Raw genomic sequence first — 27,998 nt, 5'->3', positions numbered from 1 at the left:
GACACCTTGCCCGTCTATAGTCCGTGAAATAGGTACACCCCAGGACTTTTCTACTTTGATGAATAGCTGACAGGTAGGGCTTGGTGGGTTCAGGGTACCACCTCATTGTGTGATGCTCAGACTTACTGGGGCATCAACCTTCATCAGGAGGAAACAGGCAATGAGGCAGCCATGGTAACCGCGGGGATCCAGGCCCTGTACGGCAGCCTCTAGGACCCAAATTGCAGAGGAGATTCCCCTGAACAGAAACACGGTGGGGAAGGGTAGTACGCTGGGGAGGGAGGTGGGTACATGGAAAGGAGACGGTTGGCAGAGGAGCTGGGGAGGGGAGCAAAAAGGTGACAAAGGCCAGAGGACAGGGCAGTGGGGAGAGATACTAAGGGGGAACACTTACTCTGCAGACTTCCAGAAATGTCCAGGGTGAGACAGGCGGCGGTTTCGCTTTGGCAGTCTCTCCAGCATGTCCATAAGCTTGGTAAAGGTAGGTCTCTCTTCTTGTTCAAAGGCCCAGCAGAAGAGAAGAATGTCCTAAAAGAAACCAAGATGGTGATTTAACATAACTAGTACCTTCTTGATTACTCCTTGACATCTCATTGGATTTGTCTGTTTGTCTACCCATTTGTTCCACCGCCAGATTCCTCCATCAACCATCCAACCATCCACCCACCCATCCATCTATCCACCCACCCATCCATCTATCTATTCATCTCAGTTCATGTATTTATCCTTCATCTATCATCCAGCCATGCACCACTCATCCGTTGCAACATCCGTCCTTTTACTCATCCACTTTCTGAGCCTATATAGCAAACTAGGTAAATCCTCTTAGAGAAGGGCTGGGATACATTGAAATCAATAATGCTCCCCAAGGAGTTTCTTGGCATTTTTCTCAAAAAGGAGGGAGAAAAGGGAATCCTGAAGCTTCTATCCACATCCTAATATTATAAGCGCCCTTAAAGTCACAGACAGGAAAATTACTCTTAGTAATTGTCTCACTTGAGAAAGGAAATCTAGAGACAGGTAATTCTTAAAAACATACCGGATAATTATGCCTTCCCTGACACATCTAACTTCTGATCAAAACAGGATTCTTCCTGATGTGTTTTAGAGGATGATTACTAATTTATACTCAGGCTGCTCTGTTTCCACATGTCTTGTTCTGAGTTGGATAATGCCTTAAAAATTTTATGGAGATCCAAATAAAATTAGAATCATTAATACCAGTGATATCTTTTTTTTTTTTTTTTTCGGTACGCGGGCCTCTCACTGTTGTGGCCTCTCCCGTTGCGGAGCACAGGCTCCGGACACGCAGGCTCAGCGGCCATGGCTCACAGGCCCAGCTGCTCTGCGGCATGTGGGATCCTCCCGGACTGGGGCACGAACCTGTGTCCCCTACATCGGCAGGTGGACTCTCAACCACTGCGCCACCAGGGAAGCCCCTACCAGTGGTATCTTAATGTATGTCTTTAAAAAATAACAGAAAAAGAGGGATTCACTGGTTCTACTAGGCTCAGCAATCCCTTGCTGGGAAAAACCTGGCCGAGTGTTACTGTGCCCTGATAGTAGGGACCTGAATTGCAGGCACAGTTCAAAAGCTTTGCCTTCTAAGCTCCACATGATCACCTGACGAGTCTGTGCGCAGGCTTTCTGTCACCCTCCAGGAAAGCGTTTGCAACCTTATTAACATGCAGGAAAAAGAAGGCCCAGAATTGTGTCTGCTTCTCCCCTCATCCCCCAGACCTGGCACTATCCCGGGACTTACCGAGATTTCTTTTCCCATGCCAATCTGGCTGAGGTTGGGTTTCATGCCTGTGCCCATTTGCCAGATTATTGCCTCTGCTGGTTGGGTCTTGAAAGGCCACTCTCTGGCATGGAGTTCATACCAGATTGTCCTGTTGGCAGACATTGTTAAAGGGTGTGATACGTCCCTCGCAACTCCGTGTCCCCTTACCAACACGCGCCCACCCAGTCAGCCTGCTGGCTGACCACTCTGGCCCCCTAGTTTCTGCCTCACAGGGCTGGTGTTCTGCTACCTAAGATGTACATAAAGCTTGGTCAATGTCTTAGAAGTCATGCTTATCCCAGGATATCTTCTCTGGTGCCTGAATTAAAATGAATCAAAAGCTAGAACCTGAACAGTCTAATATAATGCGGCTAGGATCTCTGACCCCATGCCTGTAATTTTAGGAAACTATTGTAAGGGGAATATAAGGGATACAGACAAAAACTCAATGACAAGGATCTTCTGTACACCATTATATAGAACACTGAAAAAAGTAGCAATAACACAATTGTTCAATAACAAGAATTGACACTCCCTAACACCATACACAAAAAAAACTCAAAATGGATTAAAGACCTAAATGTAAGGCCAGACACTATAAAACTCTTAGAGGAAAACATAGGCAGAACACTCTGACATAAATCACAGCAAGATCCTTTTTGACCCACCTGCTAGAGAAATGGAAATAAAAACAAAAATTAACAAATGGGACCTAAGGAAACTTAAAAGCTTTTGTACAACAAAGGAAACCATAAACAAGACAAAAAGGCAACCCTCAGAAGGGGAGAAAATATTTGCAAATGAAGCAACTGACAAAGGATTAATCTCCAAAATATACAAGCAGCTCACGCAGCTCAATAACTAAAAAACAAACAACCCAATCCTAAAATGGGCAGAAGACCTAAACAGACATTTCTCCAAAGAAGACATACAGACTGCCAACAAACACATGAAAGAATGCTCAACATCACTAATCATTAGAGAAATGCAAATCAAAACTACAATGAGGTATCATCTCACACCAGTCAGAATGGCCATCATCAAAAAATCTACAAACAATAACTGCTGGAGAAGAGTGTGGAGAAAAGGGAATCCTCCTGCACTGTTGGTGGGAATGCAAATTGATACAGCCACTATGGAGAACAGTATGGAGGTTCCTTAAAAAACTAAAAATAGAACTACCATACGACCCAGCAATCCTCCTACTGGGCATATACCCTGAGAAAACCGTAATTCAAAAAGATACATGTACCACAATGTTCACTGCAGCACTATTTACAATAGCCAGGACATGGAAGCAACCTAAGTGTCCATCGACAGATGAATGGATAAAGAAGATGTGGCACATCTACACAATGAAATATTACTCAGCCATAAAAAGGAATGAAAGTGAGTTACTTGTAGTGAGGTGGATGGACCTAGAGTCTGTCATACAGAGTGAAGTAAGTCAGAAAGAGAAAAACAAATACCGTATGCTAACACATATATATGGAATCTAGAAAAATTGTACTGATGAACCTAGTGGAGGGCAGGAATAAAGACGCTGATGAAGAGAATGGACTTGAGGTCATGGGGGGAGGGGCAGGCTGGGACGCAGTGAGAGAGCAGCATCGACATATACACACTACCAAATGTAAAACAGCAATGGGAAGCTGCTGCACAGCACAGGGAGATCAGCTCGGTGCTTTGTGACCACCTAGGGGGGTGGGATAGGGAGAGTGGGAGGAAGGCTCAAGCGGGAGGGGATATGGGGATATATGTACACATAAAGCTGATTCACTTTGTTGTACGGCAGAAACTAACATCACATTGTAAAGCAATTAGACTCCAATAAAGATTAAAAAAATAACTGGTTACATGTATTATGGTAAATCCATAAACTAAGATATTTATTATTATAACATTTCAAAGAAATTTTGCTGACATAAAAAATGCTCAAAATATAATTTTAAGTGAAAAAAGCAGGACACAAAACTGTATATAAGGTATGTTATGCTTTTTAAATACCACTATATATGTATGGACAGAAGAATAAGAGCAACACAGGAAAACGTTAACAAGGGCTCCCTCTCAGTGATAGAAAGGACAGAATTTTTTTCTATTATATTTGTGTGTTCTAAGAAGGAAACTTCCTTTGAAATAGTGGAAAGAAAAAAAAAACAATCTGAGGGTCAGACTGCCTTGGGTTCAAGTCCTGATTCTATTCTATGCTAGTAATATGTCACTGGGTAGGTTGCTTCCCTTCTGAATCCAGGTTTCCCTACTTGCCAAATGAGAATGATGATAAAACTGCAGTGGAAGAATGTTTATCTGGGAGGCTGAATGCCAGAACAACTCGATGCCGGAATTATTCTAGAGAGATCGACTATGTTATCGTCTGTTTCATAAATCACGACGTTGTAATGATGGAAGAAACGACTGCCTGCTGCAGTAAGCGGCACGTGGGGACAGATGGGCAGATGGGCTGGGCAGTGCCTAAGTGATGCTGGGAGGTGTGGGCGGCAGTGAAGACTATGGTGCATGTGTTGGGGTGTTCAGAGGATGCTGGGGTGTCACTGAGCTGTACAGTGGGGATAGGTCTCAACTCACTGAGAAGATTCCCCAACTCAGGGACTAACTGAAACCATCCTAAGAAATGATCTTTCTTCTAACCTAAGATAATTTATGTAAATTTGCTTTAAAGAACACAAAGCACTCAGTTACCCTTTTTACGGATAGAGGACTGTATCAAACCAGCTATTTCTAGGGTTCCGCCTCTCAGCATCTTCTCATCCCTCTGGGGTGAGGAGGGGTGGTGATGCTCAGGTGTTGGGATATTGAGTTAGGTGGTCAGGAAGTTCTCAAGTTACATGCGGGATGATTCTAGTTCTTTTCATCATAAACAATAACACTTATTGAGTTTTCACTCTGCGCTAGACACTAATCTTAGCCTTTTGTATTTACTATGATTATGGGGGAGGTGTATTAGCATGGCTTTTACTCTGATGTTCTGCTATCTGGGGCCTTGCTGACCCTGGCGGGACTGCCCCTCCCAGGGCTAGCCAATTCCTAGAGATAGTAAAGGACTGACCTGTAAGTGTGCTTTTCATATGCAAACTAAACAATCCAAAGTCCTCCACCATCCCTCCATCTCCTCTATCAGGCTCAGGGCCAATATTCCCCTTCCCTACTCAGGACAGCCCCCATACCCCAGAGCCCACTGAAATTAGTTAAGCTAGCCAATGCTAAGCCTGCTTACCCTGCCTCGCCCCTTCCTTCCCGAGAAAACCACAATAACGGCTCTTGCCCACATTTTCTTCCTGCTCCCTCTGCCTCCTGATTGACCCTGGTGTTTCCCCGTGTGGCCCTGCGTCGTATGATGTGCCCTCTCCTTCTGGGGACTGTGAATAACAAACTATCCAGTGGTAGTTGTTTCCTGATCTATTGGCCTCATCAAACCCGAATAATAATTAAACCCACATTTTAAACAAGAAGTGCTATTATCAGCTCCATTTTACAGCTGGGGAAACTGAGGCTCACAAAGGTTACATACCTTACCCAGGGTCATACAGCAAAATAAGAGGTATAGCCAGAGTTGAAGCCATCTGACTACAGAATTACACCACTGGCCATTATGCTATACTGAGAAACCTACACTCCATCCCATTTGAGGGTCCTTTGTAATTGGGGCAGTGAACTATTTGGGAGGGCAACCCTCTAGTTGATGGCTGGGGCCTAGTGAAGGAGGCACACACAGAGTGTAGGCACCACTCATGTGAAGGGGGGAAGGGAGCCTATCAGGAGCTTGGCCTTGTGCTGTGTGCCTTACAGGTGTTTTCTCATTCAATCCTTAGAACATCTCAATGGGCTTTATTATCTTTGATTTATGGCTGAGGGAAGTAGGGCTTTGAGTAGTGAAATGACTCTCAAGCCTGGGGGCTCTGCGGTTTAAAGCTCCAACCCTGGGGTCAGGATGTCCCAAGTTTGACTCCCAGCTCCACTGCTAATTACCATAAGGCAAGTCACTAAGCCACTCGGAACCTCAGTTTCCTCATCTGTCAATTGGGAACAATGGTACCTGCTTCAAAGTGTGCTTCTGAAGATGCCATGAGGCAGCACCCATCACAGACTTAACACGGTGCTCAATACACTTTTAAGGCCCATTTTTGTTCAAAGTTGTGCCCCAGCATGATGTTCCCAGGCAACAAGATGCAGCTAATTGGCAGGAAACCGGGAGCACCAGGCCCCTCGGAACTCAGCAGTGTCAGGAATAAAAGCCTCATTAAAACTTCCTTTCAAACCTAACTTTCAAGAGAAACGCGCTTGAAGGGGAAAAAAATTGCTAAAGATTAAAACTCCAGTGGAAAACCAATTACTTACTTTGGTACATTTTGTTAATTACATTCTTTTTTTCTTTTGCTAAACTGATAGTAAAATATACCAACTTAATTATTGCAATTTGGTTTCAGATAACAATATCTAACTAGATAAAGATTTGGGCATAAACTAATCAGGGCAAGTGACAGCCTCTTAAGGGGCCCAAGTGACAGATGGCGAGGATCCTGATGTGGCCGCAAACACTGCCCCCACCCCGATTTATAGAGAGCACGCAGCAGGGGTGCTTTTCCGGGGAAGATATTCTCTGTAACATCTCTTGGTGGCGCTAAATCTAACTGCACACATCTGCAAGCCTCCAGCTTTCCCAAACAGCTTTCCCAGCTTATCTCTGCCAGTCCATGTAACCGCCCCCGCGGTCGGTCGAGGTAAGGTGAGGATTAGCATGGCCATCTGAGGGACAGGTGCGCGGAAGCCTTCCTGCTGCACCTTCTCAGAGCGTCCGGATCTGCATCTCAGGGCTGTGCCCTGGACCCTCTCTTCCTCTGTACTTTCAAAGACACCTCATCCCCTCCCACGGCTGCAGTCACTCTCTTGGCCGCCAAGTCCTGAACTCTTCTTTCCCAAACTTAAAATGTGTGGCTTCAGCCGCCTTCTGGTTGCTCCCCTCGCTGTCTCCAAGGCAGCTCACACTCACTGTGTCCAAATCTGCTCTCTCTGCCTTTCTGGCGTGGCCCAACCCTGCCCCACCTCCAGGGTCTCTACTTTGGTGAATGACACTACTCTCTGCTTCAGGCAGATATCTGGCATCACCCACATTTAAACCAACAATCAAGCCCTATCACTTCCACCCGCAAAATGCTGCTTCTTATGTCCAATCCCAGCTTTCACACCCACTGGCACTGATTCAGCAGAGAATCTCAGCATCTCCCCCCTGGGTTGGTCAACTGGCCCCGATCTTGTCCTTCTCCTTTCCGTTTTCAACACAGTAGTGATTGTTCTAAAGCTCAGAGTGTGAGTGATTTAGTGATTTAGTGATTGTTCTAAAGCTCACTTTTAAAAGTCACTCTCCTGCTCAAGAACCATCAGTGGCTCCCTACTGCCCTGAAGATGAAAACTCCTTAACTCAGCCTCTAGGTCCCTGCAGAATGCCTTCTTTCCTCTCTAGTCCCTCATCTCACCACCCCAGGCTCATTTTTTCCTGATTCTCCATCCATCAGCTTCATCTTCTTCCCTCCACTCCTGCTCCCCACATATTCCTCCATTGTGGGCAATTTGTTCTTTTTCACCCTTGTTGCTTTTCATATGCTCCTTCTATCTGGAACACTTCACCTTACCCTCACCTGGACTACTTACACTCAATCTTTAACACAGGCTCAGGAGTCACCTCCTCCAGGAAGCTCTCTCTGATCTCCCAGGTTGGATTTAGTTCCTCCTTTCTTCCCACAGTCCTGTGTTTATCCCCAGCATAGCACTTATCACAGAATTTTGTAAAAAAAACCTGTTTCCTTGTCTGTCTTCCACCAGACAAGAGAGAATAGGGACCTATGGTGGTTTTAAAATGTCCACAAATTGTTTGATATTCCTTCCTGTAAAAAGTAGAGCTTAATTCCCCTCCCTGTGATTTGCTGACTTGCTTCTAACAAACAGAATACGGTAGAAGTGACGATGTACAATTCCTGCGACTAGGTCATAAAGGCAATGCAGCTTCTTGCCGCCGTGTTGTGAGGTCCCTCAAGCAGCCTTTGGAAAGGTCTGTGTGGTGAGGAACTGAGGCCTCCTGCCAACAGCCATGTGAGCAGGCCACCTTGGAAATGGATCCTCAGCCTGTCAAACCTTCAGATGAGACCGCAGCCCTGGCCAACATCTTGACTGCAGCCTAATGCAAGATCCTGAGCCAGTTCAGAACCAAGCCCAAATTCCTGGCCACAGAAACTTGAGATAATAAAGGTCGTTTTAAGCCACTAAGTTTTTGACAATTTGTTAAGGACAGGCACCCAGTAAATAGCTATTGCACGAATGAATGAATGAATCAGGTAACTTGCCATGGTCACACAACCAGTTAGAAACCAGGCACGAAGGTTTGCTAGGGTCTCTCTACTACAGCCCACTCAGATCCCCCCTAACTCACCCAGAAATCCAGCCACCTCTTCCTCCGCAGACAGATGCCCTGTCCCTTCCAGAAGCACTAAGGGAATGTTTTGGGAAGTGCCCCTCTGCCCAGGCTGGGGCTCTCAAAAGCCAGAGTGGGCCACCTACCCAAGCGCAAAGACGTCCGAGTGTTTGGAGAAGGGGAGCTTGTCTTCCTCTGTGTCGGGAGACAGCTGGCGGATGATCTCCGGGGCCAAGTGGCACAGCCAGCCGCTCTGGATACGCAGCTTGTCATCACGCCTGGAGAAGCAAAGCACAGAGTGAGCCCTGTTTCACAGCCCAGGGAGGACCAGTCCTCCATCACAGACCCCAAGTCCCTGGACCATCTCTGCTGGCTTTCTTGTGTTCCTCCCCCATCCCTAGCCCCCCATCAAGCACTGCCTGACCTTGTACTTGAGGCCAAGACTCAGTGGGAGGTGCAGGAAAGGCTGATCTGGAGAGAGACACCCAACACCCAAACAGTCATCGTGTCCCTTCGCCTCTGAGGCGCCCCCTTCTCCATCTTCATTTAACAAATACAGCCGATTCTTGTTATTCATGGCGCTTACGTTCTATAAAGTCTCAGCAAACACTGAATTAGTGAAAACTGAGTTTTTGCTCCTGGAGGAAATGTATATACACACACGCATGCACACATCTCAAAAAGATTATAATCTTAAATCCTAAAAACAATTCATCCTAGTCTATTTTATTTTACACAAGAGAAAACGAGGCTCAGAAGTATTACGTGATTTGCCCTGAGGCTGCCCCACTACCAGGGGGCAGAATTGCAAAACCCATCCAACTGGCCCCAGAGCTGGAGCTCCTTGCCCCGCACTGCACCATCCCTTCTCCATCCTCTGGTCATCGCTGATGAGAGCTGAAACAAAACTGCACAGCGTCCTCTCCTTGGACCTCAGCTGGGAACATGTGCATCAGTTGACTCAAGTTTTTCACCACCCTGTACATGGCCACGAATGACTGTGAATGTGCCGTGAGTATTGATTTGGGGGTTACAAATAAATTTTAGCGAGTAGGTGAATTTGCAGATATGGAATCCGCGAATAATGAGGACCGACTGTATTTATGAGCACCCGCTCTGCCTAGGCTCTGTTCTCTGCACTGGGACCACAGCAGTGAACAAGACTGACAAAGTCCCTGCCCTCCTGGAGCTTGTACTTTGGTAGGGGAAAGTGATGACAAATGAATTATCTAAATAGGAAAGATTAAAATAGGAGAATGTGTCAAAGATAAGAGGGAGCTGACTTTAGGTAAAATGTGAGCTAAGATTTTCAGATTTTCATGACATAAAGGATCCAGCCACGCGAGCAAGGAGAAGCGTATTCCAGGCAGGAGATCATGACCTAAAGGATCCAGCCATGCAAACAAGGAGAAGCGTATGCCAGGCAGAAGATCATGACATAAAGGATCCAGCCATGCGAACAAGGAGAAGCGTATTCCAGGCAGGAGATCATGACATAAAGGATCCAGCCATGCCAACAAAGAGAAGCGTATGCCAGGCAGAAGGTCATGACATAAAGGATCCAGCCATGCGAGCAAGGAGAAGAGTATTCCTAAGATTTTCATGACATAAAGGATCCAGCCATACAAACAAGGAGAAGAGTATTCCAGGCAGGAGAGAAGTTAGGACAAAGGCCCAAGGCAGGCCCTCTTTGGGGTGTTCTAGAAACCCCAAGAACATCAGTGTAGTGGGGACATATCATGCTACCCCACTGGCATGACCAGGCCCTGAGGGGTGGGGTGGAGTGGAACGCTGTTGCCAAAAGGGCAAACGTCCCTGTTCCCATCTCATCCAACAGCCCCTTCCGCCTCCTCCTGACTCACTGGGGCAGTGGAGGTTTGGAATTGTAGGGCTGGGCCAGGAAGGAGGGTGCTGGCCACTCGCTAACCATCATCCTGGGGCGGACGTGAGCATGTGCCTAGAGGGGGCTGGAAGCCAGGCCTGGCACAGACACCCTGGGGTGTCCTGTTCCCATGGTGATGGACCCATCGGTGACCAACCCAAATCATCTTCATTATGGTTATTATTATGATCAATAACAGCCTGTGGGCAACTGTCATGATACCACTGGCATCTCAAATGACACCTTTTCTGGACGATGGTAGAACAGCTGTAGGCAAGGCAATGCCGGGGACGGGCTCAGGGGAAGCTCTGGCATCTGTATGGATGTTCAGGACGTGCTCACTTTACTGCTACCCCCACCCCTGCCCCAGGCTCGGCTGAGCTCCCCTTTCTGGGCACCCAGCACTGTCAATGCCCCAAGGTCTAACTGAGGGAAGGGTAGGAAGGCAAGTAACTCCTGCTGAGTACCTCCTGTATGTCAGGCTGTCCACCCAACTTAATTCTTATGTGCCCACAATCAGGTGGATATCACCCCTGTTCTATGGGTCAGGAAATAGCCTCAAAGAGCTTAAGTGACCCTCCCAAAGCCATGAAGGTAACAAGGGAAAGAACTAACATCCGTTTGATTGCAAGTCTTTAAAACTCCAGCGACTAAACTCCTAACCACAATTCCACACGAATTCTATAGCACACCATTTGGGAGCAAAGTTCTGAACTAAGCCCTATTTTCCCTCCAACAGGGAAAAAAGCACAGGAAGCCACCAATGGCTACTCCTGGGTAGCCAGACGCTGTGGATCTCTGGTTGGGAGAGATTGCTGAGGGCTCCCTGGCCTCTTGCAACACCAACTGGGTTTGCGTTGACAGCCAGGCTGGGGCACGGTGGGGGCGGGGGCAGTGTGCTGTCTGGGCGACAAGGCCAGAAGCCACCTTGCCCTTGACTTGCACTCCCTTCCTGGTTGACACTGGGCCTTCATGAATGAGCTGAAGGTCATTCCTTTTCCCTTTGCTTTCTCGTCTCCCTGTGGCTTCAGAAAACCATGAATCTAAAGGGAAAAAATCAGGAATTTCCCTGGTGGCGCAGTGGTTAAGAATCCGCCTGCCAATGCAGGGGACACGGGTTCAAGCCCTGGTCCGGGAAGATCCCACATGCCGCGGAGCAGCTAAGCCCGCAAGCCACAACTACTGAACCCGCATGCCACAACTACTGAGCCCGCGTGCCACAACTACTGAAGCCCACACTCCTAGAGCCCGTGCTCCACAACAAGAGAAGCCACCACAATGAGAAGCCTGTGCACTGCAACAGAGTAAACCCCACTCGCCACAACTAGAGAAAGCCTGCATGCAGCAACAAAGACCCAACGCAGCCAAAAATAAATAAATAAATAAATTTTAATAAATAAATAAAGGGAAAAGATCAGAGGCCCTCTGGTTTTTGGGGGAGAAGCCACTGACAAGGAGAAAGCGTGTGGACCTGCCACCAGGAGGGAGGAATCTGATTTTTTTTTTTCTTAAGAGCCTTGAGCTAGGTTAAAGACAACGCCTGCTAAACCTCTTGTCTTGACACAAGTACTTGGGCTCATAGTGATGTCAACAACTGCTTCCTCTGTCGTTGGCCTGGGGCAATGGAAACAGGGAGGGAGCGATTCCCCAACCAGTAAACTGGAACCTAAGTGGGTTCTTGGCTTCTTGGGTTCTGACTTGATGACTCTCTCCATCTATCCACTGATCCGTTTGTTAATTTCCTGTCTACTTACTTTCTTATCTTAGGGACTAGATGTAGTTTTGGAGATGAATCTCTTTGGGTGGAGTAAACTCTAAAAAAAACCCTTAAGCTTCTGTTTGTTACTACAACACACAGGAACAGCTAGATCAGGCTCCACCGCATTTCAGAGGGTCTGACTGAGATTCAAGGTATTACAGAGCATGAACAAAATTCACTTTGTTGGGGGGCTCCTGGGTGTACCTCAAAGGGATCAGGGATTCTCCAAAGCAGCTGAAATGGAAGTACAATGAGAGAAACCAGGGCTTGGGGGGTGCTGCCTTTCTGGAGAGACGTACCATTTGTTGAAAGAGGCACGATTAGAGAGAACATGCTGGGTTTAAAGTGTGTGTGTGTGTGTGTGTGTGTGTGTGTGTGTGTGTGTGTGTGTCACACACTCCAAGTTAAAAGTCACAAAGGGCAGACCTTCTGAATTGGGATCAGGCTGCTTTTCACATGGTCAACTCAAGGTAGCTTGCTCCAGGGTGAGTGGTGGCTGAGAGTTTATTACTTAACAATAGTTAATGACCCTCCTGGGTGATACTGAGGAGGTATATGCAAATTAATGCTAATTACAACAACTCCACAGAAGCCACTGGCTTGGCCAGAAAGTTCGTTCGGGTTTGCCCATAAGATGGTACAGAAAAGCCCGAACGAACTTTTTGGCCAACCCAGTATTCTTTGTAGTGCTTGATGTGCTCCAGGCCTTGTGCTGGATGCTTGCTGTGTGTTGTCTTATTCTACCCTCGTAATGACCCTCTGAGGCAGGAATCATCACACCCACCATTTTTCTTGCAGGAAAGTGAAGGCACAGTTCGTAAGTGGCAGAGTCAAGTTGTGCCCCGGGTGGGTCTGACTTTCAATCCCTTGCTCTTAACTACACTCCTGCTGTGCTAAACCAACAGGATTCATAAGAACACTTTGAGCAACGGTGCTTGGGGGAGCCCAGCTTCCATGTGCGTGCTTGGAGTAAGGAGAGTGTCTTCCAGTGAAACTCAAGGGCAAGGGCGTTGCAGGATTGAAGCATGCTTTGTGCCCATTCAAAGGCGCCATTTCCAAGACAGGCCCCATGGGACTCAGAGTGTGACCCGGGCATCGCACTGCATCATGGGCTCAGCAGCCTAGCCGCGCAGCTAAGCGACCTCAGGTCCAGCATCACGTCTAGGTCACTGAAGCCATCTGGGCGACTTCTCATCCCCTGACCGTCATCTGTCAAGAACCCCTCTGGGACCTCCTACCACCTCTCACCTGCCAGCCTGCAGCACCCCGGAAATGCTGAAGAGCCCAAAGTCTGTGATCACCACTTTGCCGTTGTCGTAGAAGACGTTCTTGGACTTGAGGTCCTTGTGCAGGATTCCCTTGGCGTGGAGGTAGCCCATGCCCTGCAAGAAACAAGGGTACAGGGAGCTGCCAGAGGACACCCACGCGCTCACGGCCAGCCTGGCTCGGGGTCACGATTCACATGCCCTGCCCTTCCACTGAAACCGCACTGAACAGCTGCAGATCTGGGACCCAAATGCCAAGGTTTGCAGGTGGGGTGGAGAAGGCATGGTGAGTGGGAACAGGCAGGGTCCCCAAGACAGAAATCTGCCACCCCCCTCACATCATAGCAAAACCATCTCCATCTAAGCTCTTCTGCTTCCTGAAGAAGAAACGAAGGAAGGTCTCCCCAGAGGGAGAGGGGCGGGGACAAACCTGAAAAGAGGCCCCCAGAGTAAGGAATCCCATCGGCCATGTTCTCCACTTCCATTCTGCAAAATAACTTATCTGCAGGAGACTTGCTCCTTAGATCTACTTAACCCACACAACTGCAGAATTTCACTGTGCGCCTCAAGAGACATATCACAAGGCGATAATCAAGAACATGGAGAAGGGGCTGTGGGAGGTCAAGCTTAAGGGTGAAACGTCTAGATTTCTCTTTTTGCCTTAATGAGCAGTCACATTTTTATTTCTTTTTGCAGCTCAGTCCTGACACTTCCGATGGGAAATAAAAACCTGAAGACCATGGACTAATGAGGCACCCGCCAGAAAACACAGGATGTTCCTATTTGTTTTAATCCCAAACAACACCAATTTGATGCCTCCCCAGCAGCTGTGGAGAGAGATGGCTTACATTCATGGGAATTCAAGGCTTCAAGGGGTAAGGGAGTTTATCAATGAGAAGAGTCCCTCCCCCCCGCCCCGGGTCTCTGCACACACCCAATTATCATGATGATGGGGCACCAGATGGAAACCAAACATTAGTAGACCATCCCTCATGCTTGTATCTGGCCTGGTATCGTGCAAGTCAAGTTTAATCACTTTTAAGCCCAGACTGTTGATCTGAAGCCAGACCATGAGTCTCAGGAGGGGTCTTTCTGAGGTTCAGGGAGGAGGCCCCAGACCCTACGGTACCTTCACAATTTCTTGGGCAATCTGCCTCGTTTTGTTGACATCCAAGACGATCTTGGCATCCCTGACCACAGAATAGAGTGTCCGGCCCTTACAGAGGCTGGAAAGCAGAAGGACACAATTAATTGTGGGCAGTTGTTGCGATAAGCGCCACACACAACGGTTATTAAAAGTGACACATAGAGGGAATTCCCTAGCGGTCCAGTGCTTAGGACTCAGTGCTTTCACTGCCGGGACCCGCGTTCGATCCCTGGTTGGGGGAAAAGGATTCCGCAAGCCACGCGGCACACACACACAAAAGTGACACATAGAGAGTGGATGTGTGTGGACGTGCCACTATTATGCCTGTGAGATACTAAGCCACCACGGCCTTGCACTGGACCTCAGTTCTGGTTCTGGGAGCAACTCCTTTGGTGTTCTTTAGCATCTTTATCAGCTATCCCCAGCATCCAAGGACACGTGCAGAGTCTAGCCTAGCCCAGAAGCAGGCTTTGCCACGTACCGTCTAACACAGGCTCTCACAGGTAAAAATCTGCTTGTAAACTGATAACTTCTGGGGTCCTCAGACAGCACTCAGACGGCACTCTGCCGGCCCCTCGGCCCAGCTGCTCTCACTTGCCAGGATCCACTGGTGTGTGGGGAAAGTGATGAAAGACCAGCGAAGCGGTCGCTGATGTGTGCTAAGTACCATCAGTGAATAATGTATTCAAGCCTTTAGACAGGGGTGTGTAAACACCAGTAACACTCCCCCAAAGCAGATGCCTGTCTGGATAGAGGGTTTTCAAACTATTTTCAGCCTCACTGAGCTCATTTCGAGCACCAGTGGTTCAAGATGAATGACAAGATGAAAAAGGATGTTATACAGTGACAGTAACACCTCATTTAATTGCCAGTGTGTTTACCCATCCTTTTCCTCTGCAATGAGCCTGAATCCTGGCGCACACAGACCAGGAACTCGATAAACAGCCCGCAAATGAATGAGTGAATGAATCAACGAGTGAATGAATGAGTTCTAGATTCACCATAGCATTCCCCAGCCCCTAGCATCACGTCTGGTTCATCACATCCAATATTGGCTGAAAGAAGAAGGAATGACATTAGGAAAGTTCATTTTCCATCTATGTCTAAATGATGGCATGAATTTTTCTTTTAATCTGTGACTTGATTGCTAAAATATTCTTGGCTTTGTATTCATTCGTTTAGTAGTTACCGAGCTCTGCTGTGGGCTTGAATTAGCTGAAATTGTGTGGTTATAGCCAGAACTCAGGTAGCAGAGGGATCTGTTTGAATCCCAGCTCTGCTCTTTACTTACCATGTGTCGTTGTGTCTCTGGATGGGTTACTTAACCTCTCTGGGCCTCCGATTCCTCATCTATCAAAGGGAACTAATGATACCCACCCACAGAGTTAGTATGAGGACTGAATGAGAGAAGGAGCAGGTGGGGAGTGGAGCACACTGGTTAGAACAGGGGCCCAGAGTCAGACTGTCTTAGAACCGTGGTTTGTCAGTCAGTGGCTGTGTGACCCTGGGCAGGAGAGCTAACCTCTCTGAGCCTCAGTTTCATTATCTGTAAAACGAGGCCGACAGTTTTTGCTTTACAAGGTTTCTTAGGAGAATCACACGGAATCAGGCGTGTCAAGGTGTAGGCAACTCTCCATGCCCAACACAGCAAGTATTCGTGAAACTCTGGCTATTGTGAGAGGTGGTGACTGATCAATACAATGGTGAACATACACACACTTGTGTGCAAGTTATTAATTAGTTACGTACTTATACACACATCACATCCTTCTGTCCGTCTATCACCTATCCACGTATCCACTTACCCACCATGCTACCTATAATCATCCATGATCTTCAACTGAGATTCGTTTCTTCACCTGCTTGAGGTGAGATTCCCAGGGTAGCTGACTCACAGGGAGTCTGATTCGCCCGCCCGTCCAGGGTTGCCCAGTACGTCGGCGAGGGGCAGCCATGGTGACTCAGGGCCGTCCCCGCCTTGTTGTCTCAGGCACTGGGTTTGCTACTGCTGGAGGTGAGGTGGAGGGGGGCAGTGGGCTGCACGGCCAATTAGACCACAGTGATATTTAAGTATTAGGATGGCGGAGACGGTGGGTGGATTCCCTCCCCTGGAGACTCTGTTCTGAATAGCCACCTACACTCATGACAGGCCAGAGCCCAGAAGAAATATGTCCCCATTGCAGACGGCCAAGCCAACAGGCTCCAAGCCTCCCAGACTCTCAGTGTAACTGCATAGAAATTGCAGCCTCCAAACGTCCATCCCTGTCTCCTTTCCCTGCTCACATCCTCCTTTCCAGCCGCAGCTGCAAAGTCTTTGCTTCTCTCACTACCTTATGGCATCTGGAGCCCCTGCGCGCACACACACACACACACACACGCACGCACGCACGCACGCACACTGGCTGGTAAGATATCAACTGGTGCGACCACAGCTTGGCACTTTTACTTAAGTGAACTATACAAATAAGCCATAAGCAGCAATTCCTCTCCTAAGTATGTATCCAGAAGGCATGCACGCTCATGTTCACCTATAGACATGTACCAGAATGTACTAGAATATTCTAGAATGTTAATAGCAACCCATTCATAATAGCCCCAAACTGGAACCTACCCAAATGTTCACAGACAGAAAAATGGATAAATTATGATATATCCGTATAACAAAATATATTCATACTGGACTGTTAATAAGCAAATTACTGCTAACCGCAAAAGACATGAAGTTCTAAACCTAACGTTGAGCAAAAGCAGCCACACACACACTCAATGACTCCATTTATATAAAGTGCAAAAGCAGACAAAACTGGTCCACGTGTTAGAAGTCAGCACAGCAGTGACCCTGGTGGGTGGGGAGGATGGAGAGGGGGTGGGGGAGCTGGGGGCAGGTGATGCTCTGCGTTTTGATTTGGGCGTTGGTTATATGGATGTGCATTTAGTGGAAATTAATCAGGCTGTGCTCTTAGGATCTGAACACTTTGGCAGGTACGTTATCCTTCCAAGAACAATTTACTTAAAAAAAAAATCAGCGAGGAAAGGATGAACAATTAATCTAACAGCGTTAAGCTTTAAAATCGAAGCCAATATTGACAGCCCAGGTAACTATTTCTAAACGCTTCACACAGCCCCGAGGGGCAGCGTCTACAGGGGAATGAGGGGCTCCAGGCCTGGCTGTGCTGGCTCAGGTGTTTCTCAGAGGCTGAGCTGAAGGTGAGGGCTGAGCTCTAAGCAGGAGCAGGCATTAGGCAGGTGTCCGGGGTGCCCAAGGCTCCAATTGTCCAGGCAAGTCAGTCCAACTATCCACGGCAACTGCTCCGAGTTCGGGATTTCTGTGGCTAACACCAGTGCCCTAAAAGCTGCTTGTGCCTGGGTGGTGGGGGAGGGAAGCAAGGAGAGGATGAAGGATTACTGAGCACATGTGGGACCTTTCTCACATCCAGGCATCCTTCCCAGCATCCCTGCAGGGTCCACGTTATCACCCACCTCCTACAGGTGAGAATGTGGAGACCCAGAGGGGTGGAGGACCTGCTCACGGGCACACGGCCATGGTGCCAGCCTGTTCCTGATCTCTCATCTCATCCATGGTGTGGGTACCCTGTTATTGGACATGATTTGGGGGCCATGAAAGAGACACACAGCCAAGGGAACCCAAATCCCAACTCTACCATTTACTGCTTGTCGGGTGACCTCGGGAAGTGACTTCAACCTCAGCTTCCTCATCTGTAAAATGGGGACAACAGAAACAATACCAGCTAATGTGGACTGAGCCCTTTCTATGTGCCTGACACCAGCCTAAGCACAAGAGCCGCAAGAGGTGGGTGCTCTCGAGGTATTTCATTGATTCCAATGTGCATTTCCTCACATTGTAACTAACATCTCTGAAATCAGAATGTGTTTTGCATCCGATGACAGGTCACAGTTTCACGGGCACTACCCTTCTTTCTTCATAGTACATAAAAGAAACAGCGCATATTCTAATGGACGGCATCTTTGATTTAATCAAGCTCGGGATCAGTCCCATTCCTACAGATGAGGGAACTGAGGCTCAGAGAGGTTAACTAGAGCTGATGTGAACCCAGGCAGGCTGGCTCTAGAGTTCAGGCTCTTAACCCCCATCTTTTGTTTCTTAACAATTTTCTCAGACTCCAGCACATCACAGGCCCCCAGTGAATGGTAGCTACAACATCACTATTAACATCACCTATGGCAATGAAGATTAATGAGGTCCGCAGGCCTCAGTAGCAGAGTCAGTCTGGACGTCAAGAGAAGGTGTTTCAGGGGTTTAAGGATACATTTAGCACCTCTCTAGCTTCTGGGGCAGTAGGCCCAGGCACTAGTGTACACACAGTATCGCCCTCTGCAACAAAGATCATGTTTTTCCAAGAAGAGGAGCAAAACTGGGGATTTTCCACCTTATCTGCAGGTCAACATCTCTTCTGACCGTGGCCCCAGGCACCTCAAATGATGCTGTTTTTGACCCCATATCTCCGGTGACACAGTAAACCTATGGCCCAGATGGCAAGGCAAATGAAAGACGTTTGATGTAAACCAGCCTAAAAGAGGCTTGTCAGAAACAATGAGATAAAACCATCTAGAGGTTTCTCTCCAGGGGCCTCTGTCCAAACTGGCTCATTCTCCCAAAACAGCGGCTGGGAAAGAAACCTCGATGCCGTGGCGGCCGCTTCCTTTCTCTCCCGCAAACTCCTCAGCATCAAGGCCGGGGACCCAGGCCAGCGTGAATGGAACGGGAGCTGGGGGCCACGCCCTCTGAAGACCGACAGACCGGCTCTCAGCCCAGCTCTGCCCCCTGAGAGCCCACACGGCCCTGGGGACTAACTGTGCCTCTTCTGTGTCCATATCTGTAACTGTGGGTGTGGTCAACTCCATAACGGTCCCCCAAAGATATCCACACCCCAATCCACAGAAACAGTAAACATTTACATGGCAAAAGGGACTCTGCAGCTGTGATTAGATTAAGGTTCTAGAGGTGGAGGGATTACCCTGGATGACCAGGGTGGGCCCAACACGGCGTCACAAGGAGCCTTATAAAAGGGAGGCGAGAGCCACAGGAAGGTGGCGAGTGAATCGAGAGGCAGAAGAGAGGCAGAGGGAGATCTGGGTACGGAAGAGGCAGCTGAGGGATGTTATGTGAGAAAGAACCACCCGGTCTTTGCTGGCTGTGCAGACAGAGGAAGGGGCTGCGGGCCAAGGAAGGCAGGCAGCCTGTGGAAGCTGGAAGAGGCAAGGGGCGGATTCTCCCCTAGAGCCCCAAGAATGGAAGGCAGCTCTTCGAGGCCTTGATTTTAACCCTGTGAGACCCATTTTGGACTTCGGACCTCCAGAGCTGATAGATTTTTGTTGCTCCAAGCCACTGAGTGTGGTAGTCTGTCACCGCGGCAGTCAGGAGCTAAAGCGGGGCACTAAGTACTGCCGCAGAGTGGGGCATGAGGGTGAAATGGGGCCACAGAAGTACAGTGCTTGGCCCAGCACCTGGCCAGAACAGGTGCTCCTTGAACATGGATCATATCATGGTTAATAATATTCTAATATTATTATTTCTAGTAATATTCTAATACCATTTCTGATAATAATGTTCTCCTGCCTGGATGACCACACTGCCCCTCATGGCTGCTCTGGCTTCCCCAATCCATTCTCCAGCCAGCACTCCGAGCGGTGGCTTCAAAACGCAAAGGTGACCAAGTCACGCCCCAGTGCCCTCTGGATAGAGGCCCAACTCCTCCAGCGCCCAAAGGCCCTGCACAGTCTGGGCCCTGCAGACAGCTCCACCCCTTCACTCACAGAGCTCCAGCCACACCAGCCTACCTCAGGGCCTTTGCTCGGGTTGTCTCCTCAGCCAGCAACGCTCTCCCCATCTGTCCTCACAGGCCTCCCCAGCTAGGTCCCTATTCCCGTCAGACCCCGTGGCACCGTGCACTCCATCCTTGCAGCCCTTGTCATGGCTGTCATTGTACACGTGTCAGCTGGAGTCTTTGCTTAGAGGCTGTCTCTCCCTCCAGACGGTACACACCGCGAAGGCAGGGCCTAACCTATCTGGTTGCTGCTGTACTCCCAACACACACAAGCTTCTGAAGGAACGAATGGATGCAATGCTACAGCTGCTTCCCACGGCCAGGCCTCCTCTTCCAGGATTCCAGGGAGTGACAGTCCCATCAGACCATCGTGTATCACATCCAACCAAAGAAAAACAATTTCTCAGGGGCCTGTGTTTCCACCATTCTTGGCTTATTTGTTCGTGTGCTTTTTGGGGAGTTCTAAGGGTAACAATTGGCCTATTTGAGAAGGACGGGGTGTTGGGCTTTCGGGCAGGCTTGGTCTTACATTTCAATGTCCCTAGACAGGGCATGTAGGGTCTCCTCTGCCACACCTGCTCTACTTCCTGCATTGACACCATCTGCCTGGACCTCCTAGGCATTTAAGCACTGGAGCAATGGTTGACAAACTTGAGTGTGCATCAGAATCCCCTGGAAGGGCTCGTTAAAACAAAGATGGCTGTTCCCACCCCAGGAGATTCCGATTCTGGGAGTCTGGGGTGAGCCCTGAGAAAGTGCTTTTCTAGTAAGTTCCCAGGCAATGCTGATGTGGGTAGTCTGGGGACTCCACTTGGAGAACTGTCGTTCAAGCCAATCTTATTTTACTGAGACCCAGAGATCATGAAGTTCACAATCACTGTCCCTTTAGTGAGTGCCACGCAGGCCTGGTGGTGTTCCAGGTGTAGGAGATACAGAATGCAAGACAGGCCCATCTTCATGTGGGGCTGATCGGCCAGAGGAGAAGTCAGGTGATAAGCAAGCAGGTAAGCAAATCGATGAGATGCTCAGAGAGGCACAAGTGCTATGAAGACAATAAACAGATTTATCGGACAAAGTGTGGTGGGGCTGGGGGCCTCTTCAGTTAGGAGGCTCGGGGAAAGTTGCTCCAGAGAGGTAGCCGTGCTGCGAGAAAAGGAAGAAGGAAGCCAGCTGTGTGAAAACCTGGGGAAAAAGCGTTCCAGGCTAAGGGATCAGCCAGTGCAAAGGCCCTGGGGCAGAACCAATGCAGCATGCTTGATTGCACAGCCAAGGCCATATGGCTGGGCTCTAGAGAGCATCTCCCAGTGGCTGCCCTCCCCGAGTGCTGATCCGCCGAATCAAAGAAACAGGTGGGTGGCAACAGTCTCAGCTCTGCCTGATTTTAGGTCCCGAGGCAGCTGGCTTCAAAGTCAGCTGTTATTTTAAAAATACTCGGTTCTGTCAGAAGGGATTTACAACCCCTTGGCGGCTTCTCCTCCTCACTCACTTCTCAGCATCCCCAACCCCACAAAACTCGAAACCCACTTAATTCCCTTCCACTCTTTGCCCCTCCCTGGAGCAAATAAATCACATGCCAAGTGACAAGTTGCTGCTCCGTCCAGTTCCAGACGCAGGCAATCTCTAACTTCCAAGCCCTTTGTGGATCTAACACCGAGGATATGAAACCTTGGGACTCTGGGGCTTTATAATAAAAAAAAATGCCAGGTTAGCTTCCTATAAAAATGGGAACTGCCAGAAAGCAAGTGAGAAATGCCAGCTGTTTGCCACCTGCTTAACCTGCCGTATGTCCAGGAAATGAAGAGTTATAGAGTTCCATTAAATAAGGCGTTGGCCAGGGAAGGCTCGTTTCCCAGCCAGACAAGAAAGGTGGCCCTCCAGGCATCAGAATATGCAAAGCAGGAGCTAGCAGCACTTGACAGAAGGGCTTCAGGTTTTTTTGTTTTTTGTTTTTTCCAAATGCATCCCTGCAACGCTTGGAGAAGCGGGAGGGAAAAGGAAGCTTACAGTCTCGATCTCACTGGATTCTTCTGATTTTGCTAAATCCAGAGAGGCCAAGCGTTGAATGCTCTGGGACCTTCAAGGACTGAGATGGGGGTTCTGCCCATTTTAGGGGGTACCCCTGGCCCTGACTGGGACATTCTGCCCTCCCTGGTCTGTGCTTTATAAGAGAAGGAGCGTTTCAAGGGCACAGGCAGCCCGCCAGGGAGGTGTGGGCCTCCAGCTCACTGCAAGAACTGGCTGCTTCCTCTGCCTCTCATCACGCTCTGTGGTCCAGCCACCATCCAAGACCCGCTCTTCTTGACCTTGTCCTTGACCTTGTCCAGAGGCATTCCAGGACATGCTCCTCCCAAACTCCACAGCATCTCTTCTCAGCGTCTCCTAAGGGTCAGACTGTGCGTCTCGCTCAGAATCCCTCACACTGCAACCATTCCAAAACTACCTTAAGAGTTTTGCCAGATCCGCCAACTCATCATTTACCACTTGCTAACAGTTTTCTTTAGATGCACTGCCTCTGAAAAAGAAGTGTATTTTAGAAAGAAACTTTTATTGTTACCTTCTATCATTACCAGAAGGAAATCCAGAATTTCTAGCCCCATATAAATGTTAAAATACATACAACGAAAACAAACCCACTAAAAAACAATACTAAATCCTTGCTTGGCATCATGGTCTGACAAATGGTCAGAGCTTAAGGCCTCCTCTTTTTGTTTAAAAAAAAAAAAAAGTTTAGCAAGTAAGGGTGAGGAAGGTGTTAATACTAGCACTGAATGAAGAGTTTCTCATCTCACCAGAAGGATGGAGAGAGAATTGAAGAGGAAAATCATGCCCCCCACTCTGTGATTTGATGTTATTTGGGGCCAGTGGTACCTGTCCCACCTTCTGGGAAATCCAGACTCATTAATCTCCAGGCCTGCAAAGCTCCCCTCCTGCCAATTATGTATTAACAGGGACTACAGGTCAGATATGTGCAGGGACAAGACAAAAGGGTCATTTCCTTGGCGATGGAGCTGACATTCTCGTGGGGGAGACAGACTGTAAGCAAACAGAATAACTGCAGTTTATAACGAGGGCCATGGAGAAATGCACATGGGATTGGGCACACAGTGAGAGGATGGAGGTGGGTCCTCCATGAACAGGTAGTCAGGGTTGGCATCTCAGGAGGGGACAGGAGGGACTCCCTTCCCAACACTTCCTGTTGTTTCACGGCAAAGACTCTGGACTGATTTCTGGCAACATCTAACCAAACGCCCCTTATCTAATCTCTCCAAGAAGGGCAGGCATCGCCTTGTTTAAGGTGATGCCCATCTCCCAGAGGCCTCCCAGGGGACCAAGACAGAGCCAAGAGGTTCCCAAGCATCATCACATTGAATAAGTGGGTCTGGTTATTCCCATTGTACAGATGAGGAAACCAAGGCAATGAGTCAGCCTGGACAGGAGCATACACTTCAGAATCAGAATCACCGGAGCTAAAATGCTATCCCTTCCTGGCTGTGCGGTCTCGGGCAAGTTACCTGAAACCTTTGGAACTCATAGTGCTTTGTGAACTGTGAGGTGGGGTGATTCGGGCAGAGGGGTTGTTTATACGTGTGAGTATGTGTGTGATCTCTACGTGCAGGTTTCATACCTGCTACTTAGCACTGCCTGGAGTTGATGGCGCTCTCTCCACAAGACGCTGAACTGAGACCTTTTCACACCAGCCTTCCCAGGAGGGGAGGCTCTATGCTACAAATGAAAAAATGCACATGCAGGAAGGTTAAGTAACCTACCCAGGTCCCCACAGCCAGTAGATGACAGGGTCAGGACTTGAGTCCAGGTCTCGAATCACCTTTCCAGGATTTCATAAGATCCCTTGGGAAAGGATGGTTTAGCAAAGCAGGAACTGGCCAGACCCAGTTCAGAGGGCCTGACCTTGGAAACCCTTGTTTATCCACTGAGCTCACCCGCCTCCCTCCCTTCCCAACTCTAGGCCTCTCCTTCCACCCTTTCAATTCAGGGCCAGCTCTCGTTTGGCCTCATTGCCCCTTTGCTGCTTCTGTTTGGGAACCCCCAGCTGCTACCCACAGACAGGCAAGGCAGGCTGCAGAGGGCTAGACCATCGGAGGGGGTCTGGAGAACTCGTGGATGCACCTGTGCAAGCCCAGCGGGCAGTACACATGGGCCAGGCCCAGGGGAGGTGCTCAGGGAATGCTTCTAGAACGGGTGAATGGATGAACAAAGGACTGAGTGACTGCCACCACCTTCCTTCTTCCCATCGTCCGCAGGAGCTGGAAGGGCTGCGCTCAGTGCCGAGGCAGGTCTTTCCCTACTGGCTCAGCACATGAAACAGACCATACGCCAAACCAGGTCCAGTTAGCAATGATGCTTCCAGCCTTTCCCTGCACAAGGTTTCCTGTACAAGGTTCCCTGTGGCACAGAAAGACCAGACCGACCCGGGTCCTTCCCTCTGGGTCTGGATATCAAAACACATCAGTTCTTGTTGCCCCCTGACCAGAACACATTTTTTTTTTAAGCTAAACAGTCAACTGAATTACTGTTTTTGAAGCATATACATACACCACCTAATTTATATGCATTAAAATCCACGGAGAGGATAGACTCCAGGGTGTTAGCAGGGCCAGTCCCGGGTCATGGGATTAGAAGCTTTACAAAAAACTTTTTTCTCACTGCTTATCTCTCTTTCCTAATTTTTCTCCAACAAACACGTATTACTTTTGTAAAATGAGAAAGAAGGAAAAAAGCACCTTTGAGTCAGACGGAAATGAAACCAGACACATGTTCACTCTATAGACAGTTTGGAAAATATTGAAAGGGTGACTAACTAAAATGAGAAAGCAGAGTCGGAACCGAATTCCTCCTCCCAGTAGCCCCGTCTCGCTTGGAAGACCCTCTGGCTGTCACTCTCAGGGAGGGAAGCAGTTTTTTCCTCCTCTGTCTTCTGCACAGGGTTTAGAGCCTGGTCAGGGCACAAAGCCAGGGACTGGCCCTTACCCGAAAGTCCCAATGGAACTCTCTCACCTTGAAAAAATTCAATCCTGAACGAAGAAGATGGATTTGACTATTTGATATTTTAAAATGACTGTGGGGCTGGCAAAGGAGAAAGGACAGAGAGTAGAATGGTGGGTGTAACCCCACAAAACAGCTGTGTCCTTTCCACCTATTACAGAAGGGGGAGGGGAAGAGGGGAAGGAGGAGGAAGGGGGGAGAGGGAGGGGAGAAGTGTACCTTCCTAGGGGATACTGGGAATGTACCTGAGCCTGGAACCTACCAGGCCATGGTGTAAGAAAACATGTACAGAAGTTTCTAGAATTCAAGTTGTGGACTAGTGTTAGAAATCATTGGGTCCTCTTCCTTCATGGAAGAGATGGGGAAACCAAAACGCACAAAGGGGGATGGAATTTCCCAAGGTCACACTTCAACTGGCACAGCCTGGCTCAAACCCAGACCTGTCTGAGACTAAACCGTGGGTTCGCAGCCACAGAGCCACACTGCCTCCTAAGAATACGAAATACCATTCACTGAACCTTCCCACGAGCATTCTGCTAAAGGTTTTACACAAATGATCTTATTTAGTCGTACTCTTGACCTCAACCTTTTTCGGGAGGTACTGGTCCTATTTCGCAGATGGGAAAACTGAGACTCAGGCAGGTGAGGTCGTTTGCTAAGCTCATGCAGCTCAGCTCCATGAAGCAGAACGGGCATTCTACCCTCAGTCTATTGGACACCTGCATCTTGTTCTCAACCCCTAAGCTACTTGGCCCCTTTGGGAAATGGAAAGAACAGAGGCTGAAGGACGAGGAAACCAGCGTTTTCAAGCTCCCGAGACAAGCCTGCAGTTCATCTCATCCTCACGAGAGTCCCAGGGGCTGGGGCTGGCTTTTCATCTTCCCATTTTTCCAACAAGGAAGCAAAAGCCCAAGGGAATGAATGTCTGGCCCAGGGTCCTTCTGGCCAGAACGTGGAGGCAGAATCTGGGTCCCGTTTGCCCAAAGCTCCTGGCCTTTCCAGTGCCTCCCCCTTCTTCGAGAAGGCCTCTGGCGCTGGGCCACCGCAGGGCACACCCAACTAGCCCGCTGTCTGCACTGCTGTAGGTCAGGGTTGCAGGGAATTTCACAGAGTGTAGACATGCAGGCCTACTAGAGCCAAGCTCCTAAAACAGGGGCTGCAAACTACGGCCCGAGGGCCAAATCCAGGCCATTGCCTATTTCTGTAGAGCCCATGAGCTAAAAAAGTTAGAAGAAATCAAAGATCAGAGCAGAAAACTCAGAGACGAAGAAAGCAACAGAAAAGACAATGAAACTAAAAGCTGGTTCTTTGAAAAGATAAACAAAACTGATAAAGCTTTAGTCAGACTCATCAAGAAAGGGAGAGGGCCCAAATCCATAAAATTAGAAATGAAAAAGAAGTTACAATGGACAGCACAGAAATACAAAGGATCATAAGAGACTACTACAAGCAACTATATGCCAATAACATGGACAACCTAGAAGAAACGGACAAGTTCTTAGAAAGGTACAGTCTCTCAAGACTGAACCAGGAAGAAATAGAAAATACGAATAGACCAATTCCAAGTACTGAAATTGAATCTCTGATTAAAAAACTCCCAACAAACAAAAGCCCAGGACAAGATGGCTTCACAGGTGAATTTTACCAAACATTTAAAGAGTTAACACCTATCCTTCTGAAACTATTCCAAAAAACTGCATAGAAAGGAACACTTCCGAACTCAGTATATGAGGTCACCGACATCCTGATACCAAAACCAGACAAAGATACCACAAAAAAAGAAAATTACAGGCCAATATCACCAATGAACACAGACGCAAAAATCCTCAACAAAATACTAGCAAACCAAATGCAACAAAACATTGAAAGGATCACACGCCACGATCAAGTGGGGTTTATCCCCAGGGATGCAAGGATTCTTCAATATCCACAAATCAATCAATGTGATACACATTAACGGACTGAAGAATAAAAACCACATGATCATCTCAATAAAAGCGTTTGATAAAATCCAGCATCCATTTATGATAAAAACTCTTCAGAACGTGGGCATAGAGGGAACCTACCTCAACATAATAAAGGCCATATATGACAAACCCACAGCCAGTCTGAAACACCTTTAAATAAAAGTTTAAAAAGTTCATAAGAAGAATGATACCTTTGTGACCTTGGGAAAATTATAAGAAATTCAAATTTCTGTGAACTAGTGTTTCGTAGGCACACTGCCACACCCTGTTTCCATACTGTCTGTGGACGCTTTCGTGCCACGACGGAAGAGCTGAGTATGCGTGACAGAGACCAAAGAACATGGCTGAACATATTTCCTGTCTGGCCCACTGTGGAAAATGTTTGTTGGCCTTTGTTCTAAGAAACTGGGGTGGCTCAACACAAATTGGGCTGCTAGAACTAGGAGTTTGACCAATTTGAGCCATTCTCCTCTGCACTGAGAACTGGGCGTGGTCAAGGTCAAGTGGGTTTTCCATTCATTCACTCCCTTATTCGTTCATTCATTCATTCAACCATTCATCCATCCATACGGGCATGGAGCCGACACTCCCGGCCAGGCGTGGGGACGCGGAGCCTGGTGGGTGAGGCAGTGCCACAGATGCAGGGGCACAGCTCTCTGCTGCGAATTCGGTTGGGGTGATGTGGGAGAAGGCCAGAGATGTGGGACCAGCGCAAACGCAGGCCAGGAGCTTGTCTGCAAGCCTGAGTTCCACAACGGTGGAGACAGGATGCACCGCCAGCCGCCACCCCCGACGGGAAGGACGCTCCATCGTGGGCGGCCCCAAGCCCGACACGTCATCACCCCAACCCGGAAGCACTTGCCAAGTTCATGTCATACAATTTACACGTTTCTAAGTCTCCTGCCTCTTCCTCTCTGCCATTCCCTGCCTGAATCCCCACACCGCACCCTACCAGAG

At 48.5% G+C, this 27,998-nt stretch overlaps 1 protein-coding gene across 1 annotated transcript in view; it reads right to left on the bottom strand.

The window, feature by feature from the left end:
• Nucleotides 1–372: 372 nt before the first annotated feature.
• Nucleotides 373–27,998, bottom strand: part of KSR2 (kinase suppressor of ras 2) — a 404,068-nt gene continuing 376,442 nt past the window's right edge. Inside the window, exons 15-19 of the mRNA XM_033836923.2 lie at nt 14,246–14,342; nt 13,100–13,233; nt 8,357–8,488; nt 1,763–1,892; nt 373–528 (exon numbers count right to left, since the gene is read on the bottom strand). Coding sequence (XP_033692814.1) covers nt 391–528; nt 1,763–1,892; nt 8,357–8,488; nt 13,100–13,233; nt 14,246–14,342 — 631 coding nt within the window. The 3' untranslated portion in view covers nt 373–390. The remainder of the gene's footprint in view (nt 529–1,762; nt 1,893–8,356; nt 8,489–13,099; nt 13,234–14,245; nt 14,343–27,998) is intronic.

This window comes from Tursiops truncatus, chromosome 13, assembly GCF_011762595.2.
Source record: "Tursiops truncatus isolate mTurTru1 chromosome 13, mTurTru1.mat.Y, whole genome shotgun sequence".
Taxonomy (NCBI): domain Eukaryota; kingdom Metazoa; phylum Chordata; class Mammalia; order Artiodactyla; family Delphinidae; genus Tursiops; species Tursiops truncatus.
This window is presented reverse-complemented; position numbering and strand designations above follow the sequence as displayed.